Below are 20759 nucleotides of genomic sequence, written 5' to 3'. Positions count from 1 at the left end.
AAAATCAGAATAGAAGTCATATAATGGCCAGAAATAGTGTTTTTCCTTATGTACACACATATGACATATTACTCGGGAAAAGTCAGCTGAAATGTTAGGTGCGTCCTTAACACTTGTTTTAAAAAAAATGTGGTCAATATAAATGTGGGTTATCTAGAGGCTGTATATTAATCACAACTGAATACACTGTCATTTGATGTATAACACATTTACATTTTTTAGGGTGTCTACCTAAATTGATTAATTTAACTAGTCATTTATAAACGTGAATATATAAAACTTCCTTCTGTGAAACAGTATTGGGATTAAATGATTATACTTTCTGTTACGACTGTGGCCACGGATCGCCGCTGTTCACCTTCCACGAACGGCCGCAGCCTCCTGGCCGTCTGCTAGGGTCTCCTGCCCAGGAGACGCCAGCTGGCGCAGCCATCCTGTCCTGAACAGTGCTGTAGGGTGCACGCGCGCGCGTCCCTGATCTTAAAGGGCCTACGTGCGCACTCTCTAACGTTTCTCTGACCTATTCCTAGATCACCTTGGACTATAAAAAGGGCTCCACCCGTCCACTCCTTGCCTGAGCGTTGTTGTCGTTTTCCCATGCTCGTATTGCAAATGGTCCCTTAGTGTTATCCTGCTCCCAGTGTTCCCGTGCCCTGCTACCTGTATCCTGTATCCTGTGCTGTGTTTTGTTCCTGAGCCTGTCTGGTGTTGGAGTCGTGTCGTGCCACACCTGCTGTTATACGCCACATCTGGTGTCATCTGCCACTCCTGGTATCATCCGCCACTTCTGGTGCAAACCGCCACATCTAGCCCCATCCGTGCCAGAGCCTCTTCCACTGTCTGGACTATCTCAGGTACCCATGTGCTAAAAAAAATTTGTATAGACTGTGCATAGACTGTGACTTGGTCAGCTGCTTCTGCGGAGCGGCCTAGTGGTTCCACATACCCCTGGAACTTGAAAGTACGCTCAGGCCATGGAACCCGCTGGTCAATCTACGAACACAGTTCAGGTGATACAAACAGATATGCGTCACCTGCGTGCATGCCAGGATCAACTCCTCGTGGCTGTTAACTCCACCATTGCTCGACTGGATCAACCTGCTGCTCCTCTTACGGATGCTGCTGCCATTCCATGACCCGTCACTCCTCCTATCTGTTCTGAATCCACAGTTTCGTTGCCTTTTCCTCCTCGCTATGACAGTGGCCCTAGAGCCGGTAGAGGTTTCCTCAATCAATGTATCATTCATTTTAAGCTACAAGCTCATCTCTTACCCTCTTATGAGGCCAAGGTTTTGTATAGACTGTGCATAGACTGTGACTTGGCCAGCTGCTTCACCGCTACGGCGGAGCGACCTAGTGGTTCCACATACCCCTAGAACATGAAAGTACGCTCAGGCCATGGAACCCGCTGGCCAATCTACAAGCACAGTTCAGGTGATACAAACAGATATGCGTCACCTGCGTGCACGCCAGGATCAACTCCTCGTGGCTGTTAACTCCACCATTGCTCGACTGGATCAACCTGCTGCTTCTCTTACGGATGCTGCTGCCATTCCACGGCCCGTCACTCCTCCTATCTGTTCCGGATCCACAGTTTCGTTGCCTTTTCCTCCTCGCTATGACGGTGGCCCTAGAGCCGGTAGAGATTTCCTCAATCAATGTATCATTCATTTTAGGCTATGAGCTCATCTATTACCCTCTTATGAGGCCAAGGTAGCGTTCATCATCTCCCATCTTGCTAGCAAGGCCCTGGCATGGGCGATTCCCATCTTGGAATGTATACAGACTTTTTGTACTGTGTTCAAGGAGCCGGGTCGAACATCCTCTGCAGTGGCCACCCTGCTAACCCTCAAGCAAGGAGGGTCCACAGTAGCAGAGTATGCTATGTCCTTTTGTACCGTGCCAGCAGAGTTGGCATGGAACAATGAAGCGCTGGTGGCGACCTTTTGGCAGGGTCTGTTCTCGCACACCCAAGACGAGCTAGCAGCCCACGAGCTTCCTTCTACCCTTCACGCTCTTATCCTGTTGGCTACATGAGAATTCAGAAACATGTTCAGGAGGTTCGGCGGGAGAGACGTTTTCACAGACTGGCACCCTCGTACCAGAGACCACTATTGCCTCCTCCTATTGCCCTACATGAGGAACCTATGCAGGTAGACAGAGTCAAACTGTCTCAGCAGGATAAACAGCGCAGACGCTCTTCAGGTCTGTGTCTGTATTGTGGCCTAAAAAGCCATTTTGTGCGCCAATGTCAACAAAAGCCGGGAAACTCCAGCGCCTAGAGTTGGCTGGAGAGACAACCCTAGGTGGGACGACGCCAAGCATCAAAACCTCTTCCAAGTTATCCATTCCTGTGACCATCATCTCTGGTGAGACATCACATTCCTCCTCAGCCTATCTGGACTCTGCAGCAGCTTAACATTTTATTTAGCAGGATCTAGTGGATCACCTACATCTACCCACAGTTCTTCTAAAAAGACCCCTGGCGGTTGCCTCTGTGAATAGACTACCTTTGCCTGATCTTGTTGTATCCATCACTAAACCACTGACACTGCAAATTGGAGGTTTCCACTCGGAACAGATTACATTGCTCATTCTAACTAAAGCTATTAACCCTGTCCTGCTGGGCCTGCCCTGACTTCGCCTACATGTTCTCAACTGGAGTTCTTGAGAGGTCCTCCAATGGGGGCCCAAATGCCTAGCCCGTTGCCTGCCGCAGGTTCATCCTGTTTTGCCTCCACTGCCTCAGTCACCCTCCAATCTACCATCACATTACGCTAGTTTTGCAGACGTCTTCAGTAAGAAGGAAGCAAGCAGAGACTCTTCCTTCTCATCACATCTATGATTGCTCTGTTTAATTACTTCCTGACGCCTTTCCACTTTGAGGTCGAGTTTATCCTCTCTCCCTGCCAGAGACCCTAGCCATGTCTGCCTACCTTAAGGAGAACCTCGAGAGAGAGGGTTAGTCCGGAAGTCATCCTTTCCGGCCGGTGCCGGATTGTTCTTAGTGAAAAAGAGGGACGGATCTCTTCATCCATGTATCGACTACCGGGGGCCTGAACCAAATTACGGTTAAGAATAAGTATCTCCTGCTGCTTATCTCAAGAACTTTTCTATAGGATTCCTGGGGCCAAGGTATTCACAAAGCTTGATCTACGCAGAGCTTATTATTTGATCCGTATGCGCAAGGGTGACGAGTGGAAGACTGCATTTAACACTCGAGACGGCCATTACGAATACCTCGTGATGCCCTTTGGATTATATAATGCTCCAGCTGTGTTCCAGGACATTTCCCGAGACCTGCTGTATGTCTGTGTAGTGGTCTATCTAGACGAGATCCTGATTTACTCACCCGATCTGTTGACACATCGGAGGCATGTTTGCCAAGTTCTCTTGCGGTTAAGGAGGAATCGTCTATATGCTAAATTTGAGAAATGCCTGTTCGAGAGAAACTCTCTGCATCGTATCTGACCGTGGTGTCAAGATGGATCCAGAGAAGGTTAAATCCATCTTAGTAAGGCCATGACCGAAGGGTCTTCTGTCCATACAATGATTTCTGGGATTTGCAAACTTCTATCGGCAATTCATCCCGAACGTCTTATCTCACGGCTCCAATTTCTGCCCTCACCAAGAAGGGGGTGAACGCCAAGGTTTGCCATCCGGAGGCAGAGTCTGCATTTACTGATCTCAAGAGCGCTTTTACCTCAGCATCTGTTCTCCATCAACCTGATGCTTCTCGGCAGTTCTTTCTGGAGGTGGACGCCTCTTCCGTAGGTGCGGGAGCACTACTATGCCAAAAGAACTCTAAAGGCAAGATGGTGGCTTGCGGCTTCTTCTCAAAATTATTCTCCCCAGCAGAACGCAACTATTTCATCGGGGATCGGGAGGTGCTGGCCATCAAGTTGGCCTTAGAGGAGTGGAGACACTTGCTGGAGGGTACTATCCATCCTATTATCATCCATACAGACCACAAGAACCTCACATACCAACGGTTGGCTCAGCGGTTAAATCCACGCCAAGCCAGATGGTCGTTGTTCTTCGCCTGATTTCAGTTTTTGCTTCATTTTTGTCCTGCGGACAAGAATGTGAAGGCTGGTGCCCTGTTTCACTCCTTCTAAACCAATGACTCTGAGGAGACTCCTCAACACATCATAGATGCTTCTCTTATTATTACTGCTAACCGTCTGCATATTGGAGATATTCCTCCTGGAAAGACTTTTGTCCGTCTTGCTGACAGTGTAACGTCCGTGGCTGCGGGCTGTCAGCTCCAGCCTCCCGCTGACAGCCGCAGCCACGAGTCGGCAAGCGCTGGCCCCAGCCTCCTCCTCAGGAGACGCCAGCGCTTGCATCCACTCACCTTCGCCGGAGCCCGCAGGGTGCGCGCGCACGCTCGTCCCCGCTCTTAAAGGGGCAGCGCGCGCACCGGACATCTTGAACGACCTTTGACCCCTGAGTACCCTGGGCTATAAGAGGGGTCCAGCCCCCTAGCTTGATGCCTGAGCGTTGTTAGTTTTCCCAGTCTGTCTTGCAAATGGTCCCTTAGTGTTTCCCGTTCCTGTTGTTACCCGTACCTTGTTCCCCGTTCCTGTTTCCGCGCTTTGCCCTAGTATCTAGTCGTGCCACGTCCAGAGGAATCTGCCACGTCCAGAGGAATCTGCCATGTCCGGAGTAATCCGCCACGTCCTGTGTCATCTGCCACGTCTGGAGGAATCTGCCACGTCTGGAGGAATCCGCCAGGTCTAGAGGAATCCGCCACGCCCTGTGTCATCTGCCACGTCCGGAGGAATCCGCCACGTCCTGTGTTATCTGCCACGTCCGGAGGAATCCGCCACGTCTGGCGCAACTTGTGGCTCCTGTGTCATCCGCCACGTTTGGCGCCATCTGCTGCACCCATCTCATCTGTGCCAGAGCTGCGGCCACCATCTGGACTATTCAGGTACCCTTGTGCGGGACATTGTATTTCTGGGGTGTCCTGTTGTTTGGCCAGCTGCCTCCCCGCTGCGGCGGTAAGGCCTAGTGGGTCCACTAACCCGCTTCGTGACAGTACGCTCAGGCCATGGACCCCGCTGGTCAACCTGCGACGTTGTCTACACAAGCCATGCTGGCTGAGATGGAGGATCTCCAGTCACGACAAGACCAGCTCCTCCTGTCGGTGAACGCCATGGCCCATCGGCTGCTTGCTCCGTCCACAGTAATCACTGCACCCGTTCCTGCGGTTCCGCATGCTACACTTCCTGTCTGTACCGGTACCAACCCCCTGTGTTTCTTGCCGCTACCTCCACGCTATGATGGAGATCCGAGGTCCTGCAGAGGATTTTTGAATCAGTGCCTGATCCATTTCAGACTACATGCCAGGTCCTTCTGTTCGGATGAAGTCAGGATCGCCTTTCTCATCTCTCTCCTTACCGGCAAAGCCCTGGCATGGGCCAATCCTCTGTGGGAACATCAGGGACCAGAGACCCGGGACTTGCAGTGCTTCTTACAGACCTTCCACTCGATGTTTGAGGAACCTGGGAGAGTTTCTTCGGCTGCTGCATCCTTGCTGACCCTACACCAGGGAGACCTCTCCGTGGGCGAGTATGCCATTCAGTTCCGTATCCTGGCTGCTGAATTGACCTGGAACAACGAGGCTTTGGTGGCTACATTCTGGCAGGGACTGTCTTCAGGGATCAAGGACGAGCTGGCTGCTCGCGATCTGCCATCTACCCTGGACGATCTTATCCTACTCGCCTCCCGTGTCGACATGAGGATCCGGGAACATTCCCAAGAGGTTCTCCGGGGAAGAGAACTTCCCAGGCTGGATTCTGCTGTCCCGCAATCCTCCTCAGTCGTCCCACCAGAGGACCCGATGCAGAGTAATTATGTTAAATTGTCTACCCAGGAGAAACAACGCAGACGCACTTCTGGACTTTGTTTGTATTGCGGCCATGGAGGCCATGTTGTGCGTCTGTGCCCCCAGAGGCCGGAGATACCCCATTACCTGGGATTGGTTGGAGAGACAACACTAGGTGGAACAGAATCTAACAGAGGATTCGCTTCCAAACTGACTATTCCTGTGACCCTGGTATCCGGCGACAGGACGCATCAAGTCTCTGCCTATCTTGACTCTGGCTCTGCTGCAAATTTCATCCAGAAAGCGCTTGTGGATCATCTTCAGCTGCCCACAGTTCCCCTGGAGACATCTTTGGCTGTTGCCTCAGTTAATGGACTGGCTCTGCCTGATCCCATTACCTCTAGAACCAAGCCGTTGAAGCTCCAGGTTGGAGTACTTCATTCTGAATTTATTTTGTTCCTTGTTTTGCCCAAAGCCATCAATACTGTTCTGCTGGGCCTGCCTTGGCTTCGACTACATGCCCCAGTCCTGGACTGGAATTCTGGAGAGGTTCTCCAATGGGGCTCCAAGTGCCATGGTCGTTGTCTGCTGCAGATCCATCCTGTCAAGCCTTCTCTGCCTCAGTCGCTGTCGGGACTGCCTCCCCATTTTGCTCAGTATGCAGATGTTTTCAGCAAAAAGGAGGCTGAGACGCTGCCTCCACATCGCACCTATGACTGCCCCATTGAACTGGTTCCTAATGCCTCTCTTCCCCGTGGACGGGTATACCCTCTCTCCCTGCCTGAGTCTCTATCCATGTCGGCCTATATAAAGAAGAATCTGGAGAGGGGTTTTATACGAAAATCTTCCTCCCCGGCCGGGGTTGGATTCTTCTTCGTTAAAAAGAAGGATGGATCCCTTTGTCCCTACATTGACTACAGGGGCCTCAACCTGATCACAGTCAAGAACAAATACCCGTTGCCACTCATCTCTGAGCTATTTGATCGCATACGAGGGGCCAAAATTTTTTCTAAGCTAGACCTGCGTGGGGCTGACAATCTAGTCCGGATTCGCCGGGGTGAAGAATGGAAGACGGCATTTAACACCCGGGACGGGCACTACGAATACCTGGTGATGCCCTTCGGACTGTGTAATGCTCCCGCAGTGTTTCAGGAGTTCGTTAACGACATCTTCCGAGATCTACTCTATGTCTGTGTTGTTGTTTATCTCGATGATATTTTAATTTTCTCCCCAGATCCAACGACTCATCGGAGGCATGTTCGTCAGGTTCTACTACGATTGAGGGAGAATCATTTATACGCCAAGCTGGAGAAGTGCGTCTTTGAGAAGAGTTCTCTGCGCTTCCTGGGCTACATCATCTCGGATCAAGGCCTCAAGATGGATCCTGAGAAAGTGAAGGCTGTCCTGGAGTGGCCACGTCCCCAAGGCTTAAGGGCCATACAGCGGTTCCTGGGATTCGCCAATTTCTACCGGCAGTTTATTCCTAACTTCTCTTCTCTGACGTCTCCCATCTCGACCCTTACCAAGAAGGGTGTGAATGCCAAAGTGTGGACTCCAGAGGCAGAGTCTGCATTTAATAGCCTGAAGAGTGCCTTCACTTCAGCCTCGATCCTCCATCATCCTGACGTATCTCGGCAGTTCTCACTGGAGGTGGACGCTTCCTCTGTCGGTGCAGGTGCACTCCTGTTCCAGAGGAGCTCCAAAGGAAAGGCAGTAGTATGTGGCTACTACTCTAGACAGTTTTCTTCTGCTGAGCGCAATTACTCCATTGGAGATCGGGAGCTGCTGGCCATCAAATTGGCTCTGGAGGAGTGGAGACATCATCTGCAGGGCGCTGCTCACCCCATCCTGATCTTAACCGACCACAAGAACCTCACTTACCTTCAGTCCGCTCAAAGACTTAATCCTCGTCAAGCCAGGTGGTCGCTGTTCTTCACCCGTTTTCTGTTTTCGCTCCACTAACGTCCCGCAGACAAGAATGTGAGGGCCGATACCCTGTCCAGATCGTTTGAGACGGAAGACACGGTGGAGTCCCTCCAGACCATCATAGACCCGTCCTGCATCGTCACTGCTAATCCTTTGCAGGTTAGAGACATCCCTACTGGGAGGACTTTTGTTCGGTTGGCGGACAGGAGTAGAATTCTCCACTGGGGACATAGTTCTAAACTTGCTGGGCACGCCGGTGTCCGTAAAACCCGAGACCTAATTGCTCATCACTTTTGGTGGTCCACGCTACCTAAGGATTTTCTGGACTTTGTCTCTGCTTGCACGGTGTGGGCCTCTAACAAAGTGACTCACTCCAAGCCTGCCGGCCTGCTTCAACCTCTGCCTGTAGCCAATGCCCCCTGGCAGCACATTGCAATGGACTTCGTCACAGACCTTCCCCCCTCAGCAGGATGTAACACTGTCTGGGTGGTGATGGACCAGTTCTCTAAGATGGCTCATTTTATCCCGCTGACCGGCCTACCTTCTGCTCCTCGTCTGGCAAGTCTCTTCATTCAGCACATCTTCCGCTTGCATGGCTTGCCTCTTCACATTGTGTCCGACCGGGGGGTTCAGTTTACCTCTAAGTTCTGGAGAGCCCTCTGTAAACTCCTGGATGTGAGATTGGACTTTTCCTCTGCCTATCACCCCCAATCCAATGGGCAAGTTGAGAGGATCAACCAGATCATGAAAAAATATCTCCGCCATTTCATCTCTTCACAGCACGATAACTGGGTACAGCTTCTACCATGGGCCGAATTTTCTTACAACAACCACACAAGTGAGTCCACCACTTCCACTCCGTTTCACATCGTGTACTGTCAACATCCCAGAGTTCCTCTCCCTGTGTCGACTTCATCTCAGGTTCCCGCTGCTGACTCTGCATATGGGGACTTCCTGCAAATCTGGCAACAGACCCGGTCCTCTATTTTGCTGGCAGTAGATCGCATGAAGCGAAAGGCAGATATTAAGAGAAAAGAGCCGCCTCAGTATCTTCCGGCGACTAAAGTCTGGCTGTCCTCTCGGAACATTCGCTTGAAGGTGCCTTCATACAAGTTCGCTCCCAGGTTCCTTGGACCATTCGAGGTCCTGCAGCAGATCAACCCTGTCGCCTACAAGCTTCAGCTGCCTCCTACCCTCAGGATTCCCAACTCCTTGCACGTCTCCCTCCTGAAGCCTGTGATCCTAAACCGCTATTCCAAGACTCCCAGCCCTGCGGTTTCTCCAAGCGGCTCCTCGGACATCTTTGAGGTAAAGGAGATCTTGGACACCAAGAGAGTGAGAGGAAAGATCTTGTATTTGGTGGATTGGAGGGGGTTTGGTCCCGAAGAGAGGTCCTGGGAGCCAGAGGAGAACCTCAATGCCCCTACTCTTCTAAAGAAGTTTCTCTCTCGCTCCAGTCCCAAGAAGAGGGGGGATACTGTAATGTCCGTGGCTGCGGCCTGTCAGCTCCAGCCTCCCGCTGACAGCCGCAGCCACGAGTCGGCAAGCGCATGCCCCAGCCTCCTCCTCAGGAGACGCCAGCGCTTGCATCCACTCACCTTCGCCGGAGCGCGCACCGGACATCTTGAACGACCTTTGACCCGTGAGTACCCTGGGCTATAAGAGGGGTCCAGCCCCCTAGTTCGATGCCTGAGCGTTGTTAGTTTTCCCAGTCTGTCTTGCAAATGGTCCCTTAGTGTTTCCCGTTCCTGTTATTACCCGTACCTTGTTCCCCGTTCCTGTTTCCGTGCTTTGCCCTAGTATCTAGTCGTGCCACATCCAGAGGAATCTGCCACGTCCAGAGGAATCTGCCACGTCCGGAGGAATCCGCCACGTCCTGTGTCATCTGCCACGTCTGGAGGAATCTGCCACGTCTGGAGGAATCCGCCACGTCTAGAGGAATCCGCCACGTCCTGTGTCATCTGCCACGTCTGGAGGAATCCGCCACGTCCTGTGTTATCTGCCACGTCCGGAGGAATCCGCCACGTCTGGCGCAACTTGCGGCCCCTGTGTCATCCGCCACGTTTGGCGCCATCTGCTGCACCCATCTCATCTGTGCCAGAGCTGCGGCCACCATCTGGACTATTCAGGTACCCTTGTGCGGGAATTGTATTTCTGGGGTGTCCTGTTGTTTGGCCAGCTGCCTCCCCGCTGCGGCGGTACGGCCTAGTGGGTCCACTAACACGCTTCGTGACAGACAGGAAGATAATTCTCCAAGCGGTGGACTGCAATAAAAAGCATGCCGATAAAAAAAGAAAAGTTCCTCCTCAAAATCTGGCTATCCTCAAGAAACATTAGACTCAAGATGCCGTCTCACAAATTCGCTCGCATGTTCCTCGGTCTTTTTGAGGTTCTGCAACGGATAAACCCTGTATCCTATAAACTTCGTTTGCCTCCTACTCTCAAGCTTCCCAAATCGTTCCATGTGTCCCTCCTTAAATCTGTGGTCCTGAATTGCTACACTAAAGCTCTTCGTTCTGCAGTTGCTCCTAGTGGTTCTTCTGATCTATGCGAGGTGAAGGAGATTCTGGACTTCAAGAAAGTAGGAGGAAGGACTTTCTATCTGGTGGACTGGAAAGCTTTGGTCCTGAGGAGAGATCTTGGGAGCCAGAAGAGAACCTTAATGCACCTACCCTTATTAATAAATTCCTCTTACGTTCTGGACCCAAGAAGAGGGGGCGTATGGGGGGGTACTGTTACAACTGCAGCCACGGACCGCTGCTGCTCACCTTGGCCAGCGGCCGTGACCACAGCTTCCTGGCCGTCTGACAGCATCTCCCACCCCTGAGATGCCAGCTGGCGCAGCCTTACCATCCTGGACTGTGCTGTAGGGTGAGTGTGTGCGCTCGTCCCTGGCCTTAATGGGCTAGTGCACACTCTCTAAAGTTTCCCTAACCTATCCCCAGATCAAACTGGACTATAAAATGGGCTCCACCATTCCAATCCTTGCCTGAGCATTGTTGTAGTTTTCCCATGTTCGTATTGCAAATGGTCCCTTAGTGTTATCCTGCTCGCAGTGTTTCCATTCCCTGCTACCTGTATCCTGTTTCCCGAGCTGTGTTTTCTTCCTGAGCCTATCTAGTGTTGGGGTCGTGTCATGCCACGCTTACTGTTATACGCCACATATCATCTGCCACCCCTTGGTATCACCCGCCACATCTGGTGCAACCCGTCACATCTAGCCCCATCCATGCCAGAGCCTCTTCCACTGTCTGGATTATCTCAGGTACCCTTGTGCTACTTACTTTTATATAGACTGTGCATAGACTGTGACTTGGCCAGCTGCATCTCCGCTACGGCGGAGTGGCCTAGTGGGTCCACATATCCCTGGATCATGAAACTTTCCTTCTACATAGAGCTGTTGAAATGAAAGAGGAAAATCTATAATATAATTTTCCTATTCTGTGTTACTTTCCAGGTGTCTGACTGCACAGCAAATATTGTTGTTGTTTTTTTTGTTTACATATGACAGCTATAACTTTTTTATTTTTTGATTGACACAGCTGTAAAAGTTGTAACTCCCAATGGTCCCATTTTAAGGTAGCAATTAATGCTTACTATATTTTTCTGTCTGGTAGGGGTATACAAAAATACCTAATTCAACCATTGGTATTAATAACATGTTAACTCTATTCTATTGTACATTACAATTACAGAGACACAAAGGAAGTTTCATCCCTTTTATTTAATTTACACGTTATGTGTATATGTTTTAATCTTTTTTTGTCATTGTAATTTTTTTTCTCCAAAATGTATTGAACTCTATTGGAAGTTCACTGATTATTTTAATTTTTAAATATTAATGCATTGGAATTACTCTGTATTACAATAGATTATTGCCTGTCAGTGAAAAACGACAATCTTAATAATGGAAGCCCTGGGTGCCTTGGAGAGGAGCTCATTGGTACCTCGCAATTGCGTTGTGGTCGCTGCCGAGCGCCTTCCTTTATTGACACTATTAAATGCCAGAGTCACTATTGACTATGACACATAAGGGGTTACAACCAACTCCTACATGTACTGTGCGGGAATTACTTCTCATCTGTGCTGTACATGTAGGCGCAGTGTGAGAAAGGGTTAAGAGGGTAAAAAAACTGATGATGATAAATAATCGTCAACATCCTTACTAAAGGATAAAATAAGAAAGATATAATATTTAGGAGAATGTGTAGATATATATGCTTCACAAATAAGATTAGGACTATGGGATCTGATAGAAAAGTAATCTACTTGTAGTAGCCTTTATATGAGTGTACACCTCTCTTAATAAGATACAAAATGATACCCTTATACAAAATGGTTTTGAACTTTATATTTCACATTCTTTTTTCTCATTCATTCCAAGCTAATTAATTGCAAATAAAATATCACTTAGCAGCCTGAAATGATAAAATGGAATTTGAAATGTGGATTTCTTCTCTCTCGTTCCCAGAGGAGGTGTAACACAGACATTTTGTGTGCAGGGACAGCTGTGGCAATGTGCAACATCATTTCCTTGAAGTTAAATTCTGCAATTAATCTTCTCTTGTATTTCCAATTAACTAAATTGCTAACCTTGTTGTGCAAAGTAGAAATGCAATTGTGTAACCGCTTCAGGCAACCTCAGGACGAAAATTGAGATAATTAAATTAACAGGCTACAAAAGCCAATGTTTTTTAGTGGGCTGATCAGTGTTGTCAGTTTTTAGACACCACAGAGGACCAAAGAAAACTATTCCTAATGAGAGGTGAATGCTCTAAGTCAGTCGGCTGGTAACAGTGGTGTTGTGTAATAGAATGAATGGAAGTCATGAAAATCTAAACCTTTAATTTTAATATTAAATACCGCTCTGTAAATAGCCATAGAAATGTATAGGCCACTGTGAATGAAATTACAGCAAGTGGAGAGAATGATGAAGAAATATAGAAATAAATGGAGTTAGCATAGCTTGTAGTTGTGTTAGGTTTGTATGTGAGTAAGATAGAAATAGACTGTATCAGACAGAAGCATATTGGGTAATGCTGAGCTTATTATTCTATGCTGACCTAACTTTAGAACTTTTCATTATATTAATTTACTCCTATTTTCTATCTACACATTTGTGGATGAGAGAAAAGTCCAGACTAGTCCCAACCTTGGGAGTATCAGTCTTGAGATAAGATTTATCATGTAGTTAGCCTTTCTGAGGTAGGGTGACTGATAATAAAGCTGGTAGAAATTAATTAGGACCTGTTTACATCATTGTTGTCGTACGGTTGAGCGGTTCTGTCGGAGGTTTCCGTCAGGTTAACCCCCGCAACGGAAAGGCAAACGAAAAACAAATCTTCCGTTTCCCTCACAATTTGATATCAATTGTGATGGAAACCTAGCTAATGGTTTCCGTCTGTCACCTTTGAGACAGGGTTGAGCGGTCGACTGCTCTATTGATTGCGTCCAAACGACGGAACCCTGTCACAACAGTGACAGATGGAAACCATTAGCTAGATTTCCATCACCATTGAGTTCAATGGCCACAATAAAGCCATGAACAAATTTACTTCGGTTTTAATAAGCGTTCCACCGGCAGCGTGTCTTTAAATGCTTGCGTTATGGCTACAATTTAAGCAATCATTATACTTTTACTATATTTTGTATGTTGTATTTTGAATATAATAATCTTGGGAATGCTCTAGACCTTTAAACAAGCAATTAGCAAGATGAAAGCCTTAGGCCAGATTCATACAAGCGTATTGGTAAATGTCTGTAATAGGGATCAGAATACAGATAAATTATGGATGACATTGTATCAATATGGCATAAGTATTGCATCAGTATTAGGGTATGTTCACATGCTTAACAAAAAATGTCTGAAAATACGGAGTTGTTTTCAAGCCGTTTATGAAGCAAACTCGTTTTTTCGGCTGCGTTTTTTACGGCTGTTTTTGGAGCTGTTTTTCTATAGTGTCAATGAAAAATGGCTCCAAAAACAGCTCAAGGAGTGACATGCACTTCTTTTTACGGGGTGTCTTTTTAAGCGCCGTTTTGTCAAAACGGCCACGTAAAAAGAAATGCCCCGTTGGAACAGAAAGTCGTGTGAACATACCCTTAAAGATCCGTTATACTGATGGGCTGTGTTCTATACTGGAAAATTAATTCCATAAGATAGATGCACTATTGATTAAATACTGATGCAATACGGATGATATACGGATCACATACGGATGCATCCATATTTTAAACACTCTCCATAGAATTCAATGGGCGTTTTTAATCCGCAAAATTGATTTTAAGTAGTTCCGTATTATGGAGAGAAAAAAATGGATGCAATGGTGAGGAAAAATATGCTTTTGTGATTTCAGCCTATGGCCACTTTCACACGGCAGTTTTTTGGTCAGTATTTTGCATCAGTATTTGTAAGCCAAAACCAGGAGAGCAACGTAAACACTATAGAACCAAAAATCTTTCCATTAGGCTGTGTTCTCACGTTGTTGTCGAGATGCCATTATTTGTCGAAATTTCGTTAAAAACTTATTTTGATTGCAACGTGTAAACATAGCCCAATAATTTTTCTGTTGATGTCCCACTTCTAGTTTGGCTTACAATTCCTGATGCAAAATATTGACCAAAGACTGCCGTGTGAAAGCAGCCTAAATCTGTACCATTTTCCTGCATGTTTTTTTTACCACACATATTATTCTAATTGTTGAAAAGAATATGTGTAAATATATCGTGACTTACATTTATATCTTCCAAATCTAAGAAGTTTAATATTATTCCATTTCGCTTCCAAATAATGGGAGGACGTAGCGTTCCATGGATTGCACAGGTCAGCACAGTACTTAGTCCGACAGTTACAGTTGACAAGCTAATCTCCTTCTCCGGGTCAAGTGTGAGCTGGACAACCTCTGAAAAAAAAAAAAAGAGAGACTGAAAAAATATTTTAATATGAAGTCCTAAGATGATCTGTAATTTCAGGTGTAATAAGGAGCAAATAGGAGTTATCTGCACTTAGATTGGCAATACATGGCCAAAACGTTGTGAACACATAAAGGTCACATCCCTAAGTGGTTGTTAAACAACTTCTGCCAAAACTATGGACATTAATATTGAGTTGTCTTCCTTTATTGCTATAACAGACACTACTCTTCCTCCAAAACCCAGATTTGTGTGTTAGACTGTGGGATAGTGATGTGGGATTATACATCAACACTTCAGAGTCCAATAGTATTGAGCTTTACTCCAGCCAACACTTGGCATTGTACATGGTGACATCAGGCTTGTAACATATGGCTCAGGTTTGGAAAGCCAATCCATAAGAAAGCTGTCAAATTTCACTTTTGTTGATGTTGGCTTTAGAGACTTGATAGAACTCCGTAGGCCAGGCATTAGTATTCTTTATGTGTATTCTGACAGTTTATACACATCTCCTTTTCACGGCGGCACTTCAGAAGTTATTTTCCCCGAATCGGGCTCTCTGCTCCTGAAGCCCAGGCTAACGGCCTTGTGCTTTAGGGCAATGATCAGAGATCAATAGCAGTGGTCTCCGGTCATGTGAGCCCGTTTAACCCCTCAGATGTGGCGGTCAATATCGACCGCCACATCTGAGTGGTTTTAGAGGGAGGGGGCTCCCTCAATGACCCCATCGGCGCCGGGGGGGGGCTAACAAAGGCCCCTAGGTCTACCACTAGTTGATGCCTGTTAGTTTTACACTGACAGGCAATAATACACTGTAATACAGAAGTATTGCAAGGTATTATAAAAGTGATCAAATGATCGCATAGTAAAGTCCTCTAGTGTGACTAAAAAAAAGCTAAAAAAAAGTTTAATAAAGTTTTTAAAATATAAATAAAAATCCCAAGTAAAAAAAGAAGAAAAAAGGAAAAGCACACTTTTTCCCCTTTCAAAATGCTTTATTATGAAAACAAAACCAAGTAAAAAAGTTACACATAGTCGGTACTGCCGCATCTGTAATGAAAAAATGATTACATTATTTAACCCACACGGAGAACACCGTAAAAAATAAAATAAAAACAATGCCAGAAATGCTGTTTTCTGTTCATCCTGCCTTCAAAAACATGTGATAAAAAGTGATCAAATGTCGTATGTACTCTAAAATGGTACCAATAAAAAATACAAGTCGTCCTGCAAAGAAAATAAAGCCCTTATGTCAGCAGAAAAATAAAAAAGTTATGGCTCTTAAAATATGGAGACACAAAAACAAATAATTTAGAAAAAAAGTGTTTTCACTGTGTAAAAGTATTAAAACTTAAAAAAAACATTATAAATTTAGTATCACCGCAATTGTAATGACCCACTGAATAACGTTATTATGTTATTTATACCACATGGTAAACTGTGTAAATTTAAGATGCAAAAAAAGTATGACAAAATGTAAGTTGTTTTTTTTAATTACCCCATTAAAAAAGTTAATAAAAGTTAAACAATAAACCCAAAATGGTGCTATTAAAAAATATAACATGTACCCCAAAAACAAGTACTTTTAAAGCTATGTTGATGAAAAAATAAAAAAGTTATATCTCTTTGAATGTGACGATGGAAAAACTTAAAAAATTGCTTGGTCATTAAGGTTTAAAATACCTTCGGTGTTAAGGGGTTAATATTTATCTATTGGAAGGCTGTATATTTTTTTTATGTATCTATTAGCAATATGCATACCTCCCAAAGTTTTAATCCCAAATTAAGAGGCGTTTTTAATCCCACTTTAGAGTACCACCCCTTATGCCCAGAAACATCCTAAAAACTACATATACTGTACATTTTTGTGGTCTCATTTGTGGGACAGTCTTGTAAAAAAAAATACACTTTTGGAAAGTATGCAATTGGTGGGGCTAAAATTGCTAAACCCATTAATTAGAAGAGGTGTCCACATCCATTTAGTGATGTATGTCATCCTTTCTCTATACATATGTGCAGATGTATAAGTTTATCATATAAAATATTTACTTTTGCAGTTTATACCTACAGCATAAGGGCAGAGCTTCTTGCTATATCTTGCTGATGTCATGGTTTTCGTTACAACAGAAACAATGACAGCTGTGGTGCCTGACAACTCCCTTTTACTATAATGGGGTCCGTTGGGACTCTGTTGTGGTGTCCGTTTTTTTGATGGGAAGATTAGCTATGCCTGCTGTGCTAGTCTTCCTTTCAAATATCACGGTACTGCCAATGGAGCCTCTCACGGTAGTGTGAACTCAGCCTAAGGCAAGTTTTTCATAAGGAAAATAAAACAAACATATTTGGTATAAATGACACGATTATGTGTTAAAGCATGCAATGGGTTACAATTTCTCATACATTCACTTAAAACAAAATAGATTTTGCTGTAATAACAGAGACAGGACTGTACTGCTTCAATGACATGTAAATTCACACTTTTACATCTGCTTAACATATTTCTTTTTCATCTTTAATCCTGTCTAGAGGTTTATTTTCTGCTAAATGAATGTTCGGCTGCCTCCTCAACGTTTCTTCTAATCACATCTTGCAAGGTGTTACATGTGGTGTTGATTTATCACAGGAATCGTCTTCCTAGTGTCATCTGCAGACTGCCAATGGCAATCATAATTTAACAATAAGACATCTATAATTGAGGTCATTGGAGAGAGCAGGTATAAATGAGTACATACACATCTAACCACATGGATTCTGAACACTCTAGAAATAATTCTCTCTGCAGAAACACTTTATACTCTAATTCTCAAGCCTGTCATTTCTGTTATGTAAGATATAAGCATTTCTGTGGACACTATTCAATAATTATTCATTTGTCAAACTGATACTACCCTATAATTATATTTTTGAAGAATCTTGATAATGAAATATCATCTACATGCCTAATGCTGTGATATCATTGAAATTCCATAAAATAATGAGTTTCTTGTTTAAAAGGAATCCACATGTAGGGCTCACACAGTTCAGAATTCCTCCAAATAATCAGATGGACATTTAAAAAGGAACCATGTGTAGGATACACACAGTTAAATAATAAAAAAAAGGGGCCCCCACGTCTACTCCCTTGCAGAATTTCCAGTAAAAACTGCAAAAACTATTTAAATATTTCAAATTGACCCATGATACATAAATACATGATAAATGCTTAAAATTGACAATGAATTAAATATTATTTAAAGTCATACAAATACTGAATCACACAGCCTGATTGTAAGAAAACTCAGGTGTGACCATACTTAAATTGTTCATCTTGTTTTAAAGGAGAAGTTTGTTTTGCACAATCCTTTTGGTCAGACGGGTCCACGGGCAAAAAGCTTATCACTGGATGATTCCGAGTGATCAGCAATAATCTCTTGGGAACATGGCAGTAAATGTTTAATTGTCCGTCAGTGCCACGCAGGAAAAATGAAGGTTTACACAGTTCTCATTGAAGTCAATGGGATGTACCTGTAATGCAGTGATGTGTTGGGTCCTTCAGAATTTAATACACTTTTTGTAGTCAATTTCTGCTCTGGCAAATTAAGAAGCTGAGATATTCATATTTGTTCAGTGGTCGTGGTGATTGGTCATTTTCTTTCCCAAGTAAGCAACATTTGAATTTCAATAAGAATAGCAAAAGCTAAATAGAGAGTATCACAATAAGTAACATAAACCAGTGTTGTCTATATATATATATATATATATATATATATATATATATATATATATATATATACACATATATCTAGATAGATAGACATTTCTCTCTCTCTCTATTTCTCTCTCTGTATATGTATGTATATATATATATATATATGTATATATATATATATACATATATAGAGAGAGAGAATGAGAGAGAGATATCTATATATCCATATATATATATATATATATATATATATATATATATATAGAGAGATATATCTATATATATATAGATATATCTATCTATATATATATATATATATATATAGATATATATATATATATATATATAGATATATATATAGATATATCTATATATATATAGATATATCTATATCTATATATATATCTATATATATATTTATATATATATATATATATATATATATATATATATATATAAATCCCTTTAAAATTTGCTATCCATTGGAAACAGAACAGTATCAGAGCACATCTTGCATATACAATACTCTATTAACCTTTTGACTGGTATTTAATGTATTGCTCTATCTGATAGATTGGTATAGAAGTGACAGTAGAATTTTCATTTACACACTAGGGTGCATTTTCCACTGAGATATGTCTCATTGTCCTTGATAATCTTGTTAAAAGAGTGTGCAATATATTTATCTCTTCTTTTTTTTTTTTTTTTGGTTATACTCCTTTACCAAGCTTCGCTTGTTAATTCAATAGCTGATAAAATAGACTCTACATGATGCATATTCCACAAATCTGTAATAGAATGAGGGAGTTCATCGTATGTAGCTGAATTAATTTGAGTAATCTAAAGCATAGGGGCTAATAAATCCCCTTATTATCTCCAGGGATTCTTATCCTGCAATTGTATGATGTTAATGTCACATAATAGTAGAGTCAAGAATCATTGGAGATGGTGTCATGGGCACTAGTCCACAAAAAAGAATAAGTCAAAGTAAGTCGTGAACAAGCAAACGACTAGACAGTTTGACAGTTTGACAAGAAAGGGCATGTCCATCAAGGAAATATATGCTAAAACTAAAACAGAAAACAGCCAATGTGACACAATCTATATTATTTATGGTTTTTAAATAATTTAATTGGAAAAAAATTACAAAAAAGCCCCCAAACAACACGGGTTTTTCACTGCTGACCTGCCAAAGTGGATATATTGGAGATTATGTATAAAATACTTTTGAGATCTCTATGTAGCTGTATATTTCTCCTATTCAGGTCAGCAGTAGTTGCATTCAACAGCATATGGAGTGGACTTCTTGTGGCGGAGGAGGAGACTGTCAAAATATTATTTTGACAAGTAACTGCGTGGGATGGAAGAGTATTGCAGTATTGGTGCTTAGTATAGGAGCAAACTAAGAAAGAGGGTGAGGAAACCTCCAGCTCACAAGTCCCTCATCTGACACACCAACTTTGCCCGAATATCCGCGACGGTCCACGGTAAGTAACAATGGAAAACAAAGGAAGTTGATCCAGCGCTGAATAATAGCCATGACTAAGAACACCGCAAGTGTTCGAAATGCGTAGGCTCCGAATAACTACCTGAAACTGCCTTGTTATCACGACTGTTTGTTCGTTCTATTTTAACTTTTTCATATCAAATAAAATTAGGAACATGATTCCTTTTTAAACACACCAACAGCGCTGGGTCAACTTCCTTGTTTTCCATAGGAGCAAACTATCATGATCTACTATGATCCGTATTCCACCTATAGACGAGGCTGGACGGCAGCACGGAGGGCTTAAGGGAAAGCCTCCATAACTGCCATAGGAGGGAAGGTTAGCCAATCAGGAGGGAAAGGGTTAGTGGAGGCATGGAAAGGGAGGAGTTGGGGTGCGGTACCTGTTCCTCCCGCTGTCTTCGGCATTGAGCCGGAAGCAGCGGGAGGAATAATAGGTAAAAAGTTAGCTCCCACTGCCCTGCTTGCCTGAATGGGATCTCCAGCCGGGTGGCTGGAGGAGACGGTGGCAGCGCTGGCCAGGATCCCTCAGGCGGGCCCGTCTTCGCGCCGAGATCGGCGCTCTGTGTTGGCTGCTAGCCCGGATGCGCTACCCTCCCGTCGCCCCTCTCTCTGGTGATGGTGACATGGCGGTGGGGGGAGAGTTGCTAGTTGCTGCCCCTGCTGAAATAAAGCAGAGGGCGTCGTCGGGAGCGGCGGCTGCTCGGGCCCGATCACGCCGCTGCTCCCTGTAGTCCAGCCCACCTGAACGGTTGAGTCTGGATGTGGTCCCGCGGGCCCGGCGTTGCAGGGGGAGCCCTTCTAAGGACACTGCAGGCCAGGCTGCTGGGACAGCCACCTCCTCCCAGGGCGTGTGTCCTGGCAGGAATCCCCAGCCGCGACAGGGCTCGGCG

The 20759-nt window shown here is 44.7% G+C and overlaps 1 protein-coding gene across 2 annotated transcripts in view; it reads right to left on the bottom strand.

Moving 5' to 3' along the window:
• Positions 1-20759, bottom strand: part of FSTL4 (follistatin like 4) — a 917181-nt gene that overhangs the window by 108780 nt on the left and 787642 nt on the right. For both annotated transcript variants that reach the window (XM_075859960.1, XM_075859961.1), the window contains exon 7: positions 14495-14661. In XM_075859960.1, the coding sequence (XP_075716075.1) occupies positions 14495-14661 (167 nt within the window). The remainder of the gene's footprint in view (positions 1-14494; positions 14662-20759) is intronic.

The sequence above is a fragment of the Rhinoderma darwinii genome, chromosome 3, assembly GCF_050947455.1.
Source record: "Rhinoderma darwinii isolate aRhiDar2 chromosome 3, aRhiDar2.hap1, whole genome shotgun sequence".
In the NCBI taxonomy this organism is placed as follows: domain Eukaryota; kingdom Metazoa; phylum Chordata; class Amphibia; order Anura; family Rhinodermatidae; genus Rhinoderma; species Rhinoderma darwinii.
The sequence above is the reverse complement of the archived record's forward strand: the minus strand, read 5'-3'. Positions and strand labels throughout refer to the sequence as shown.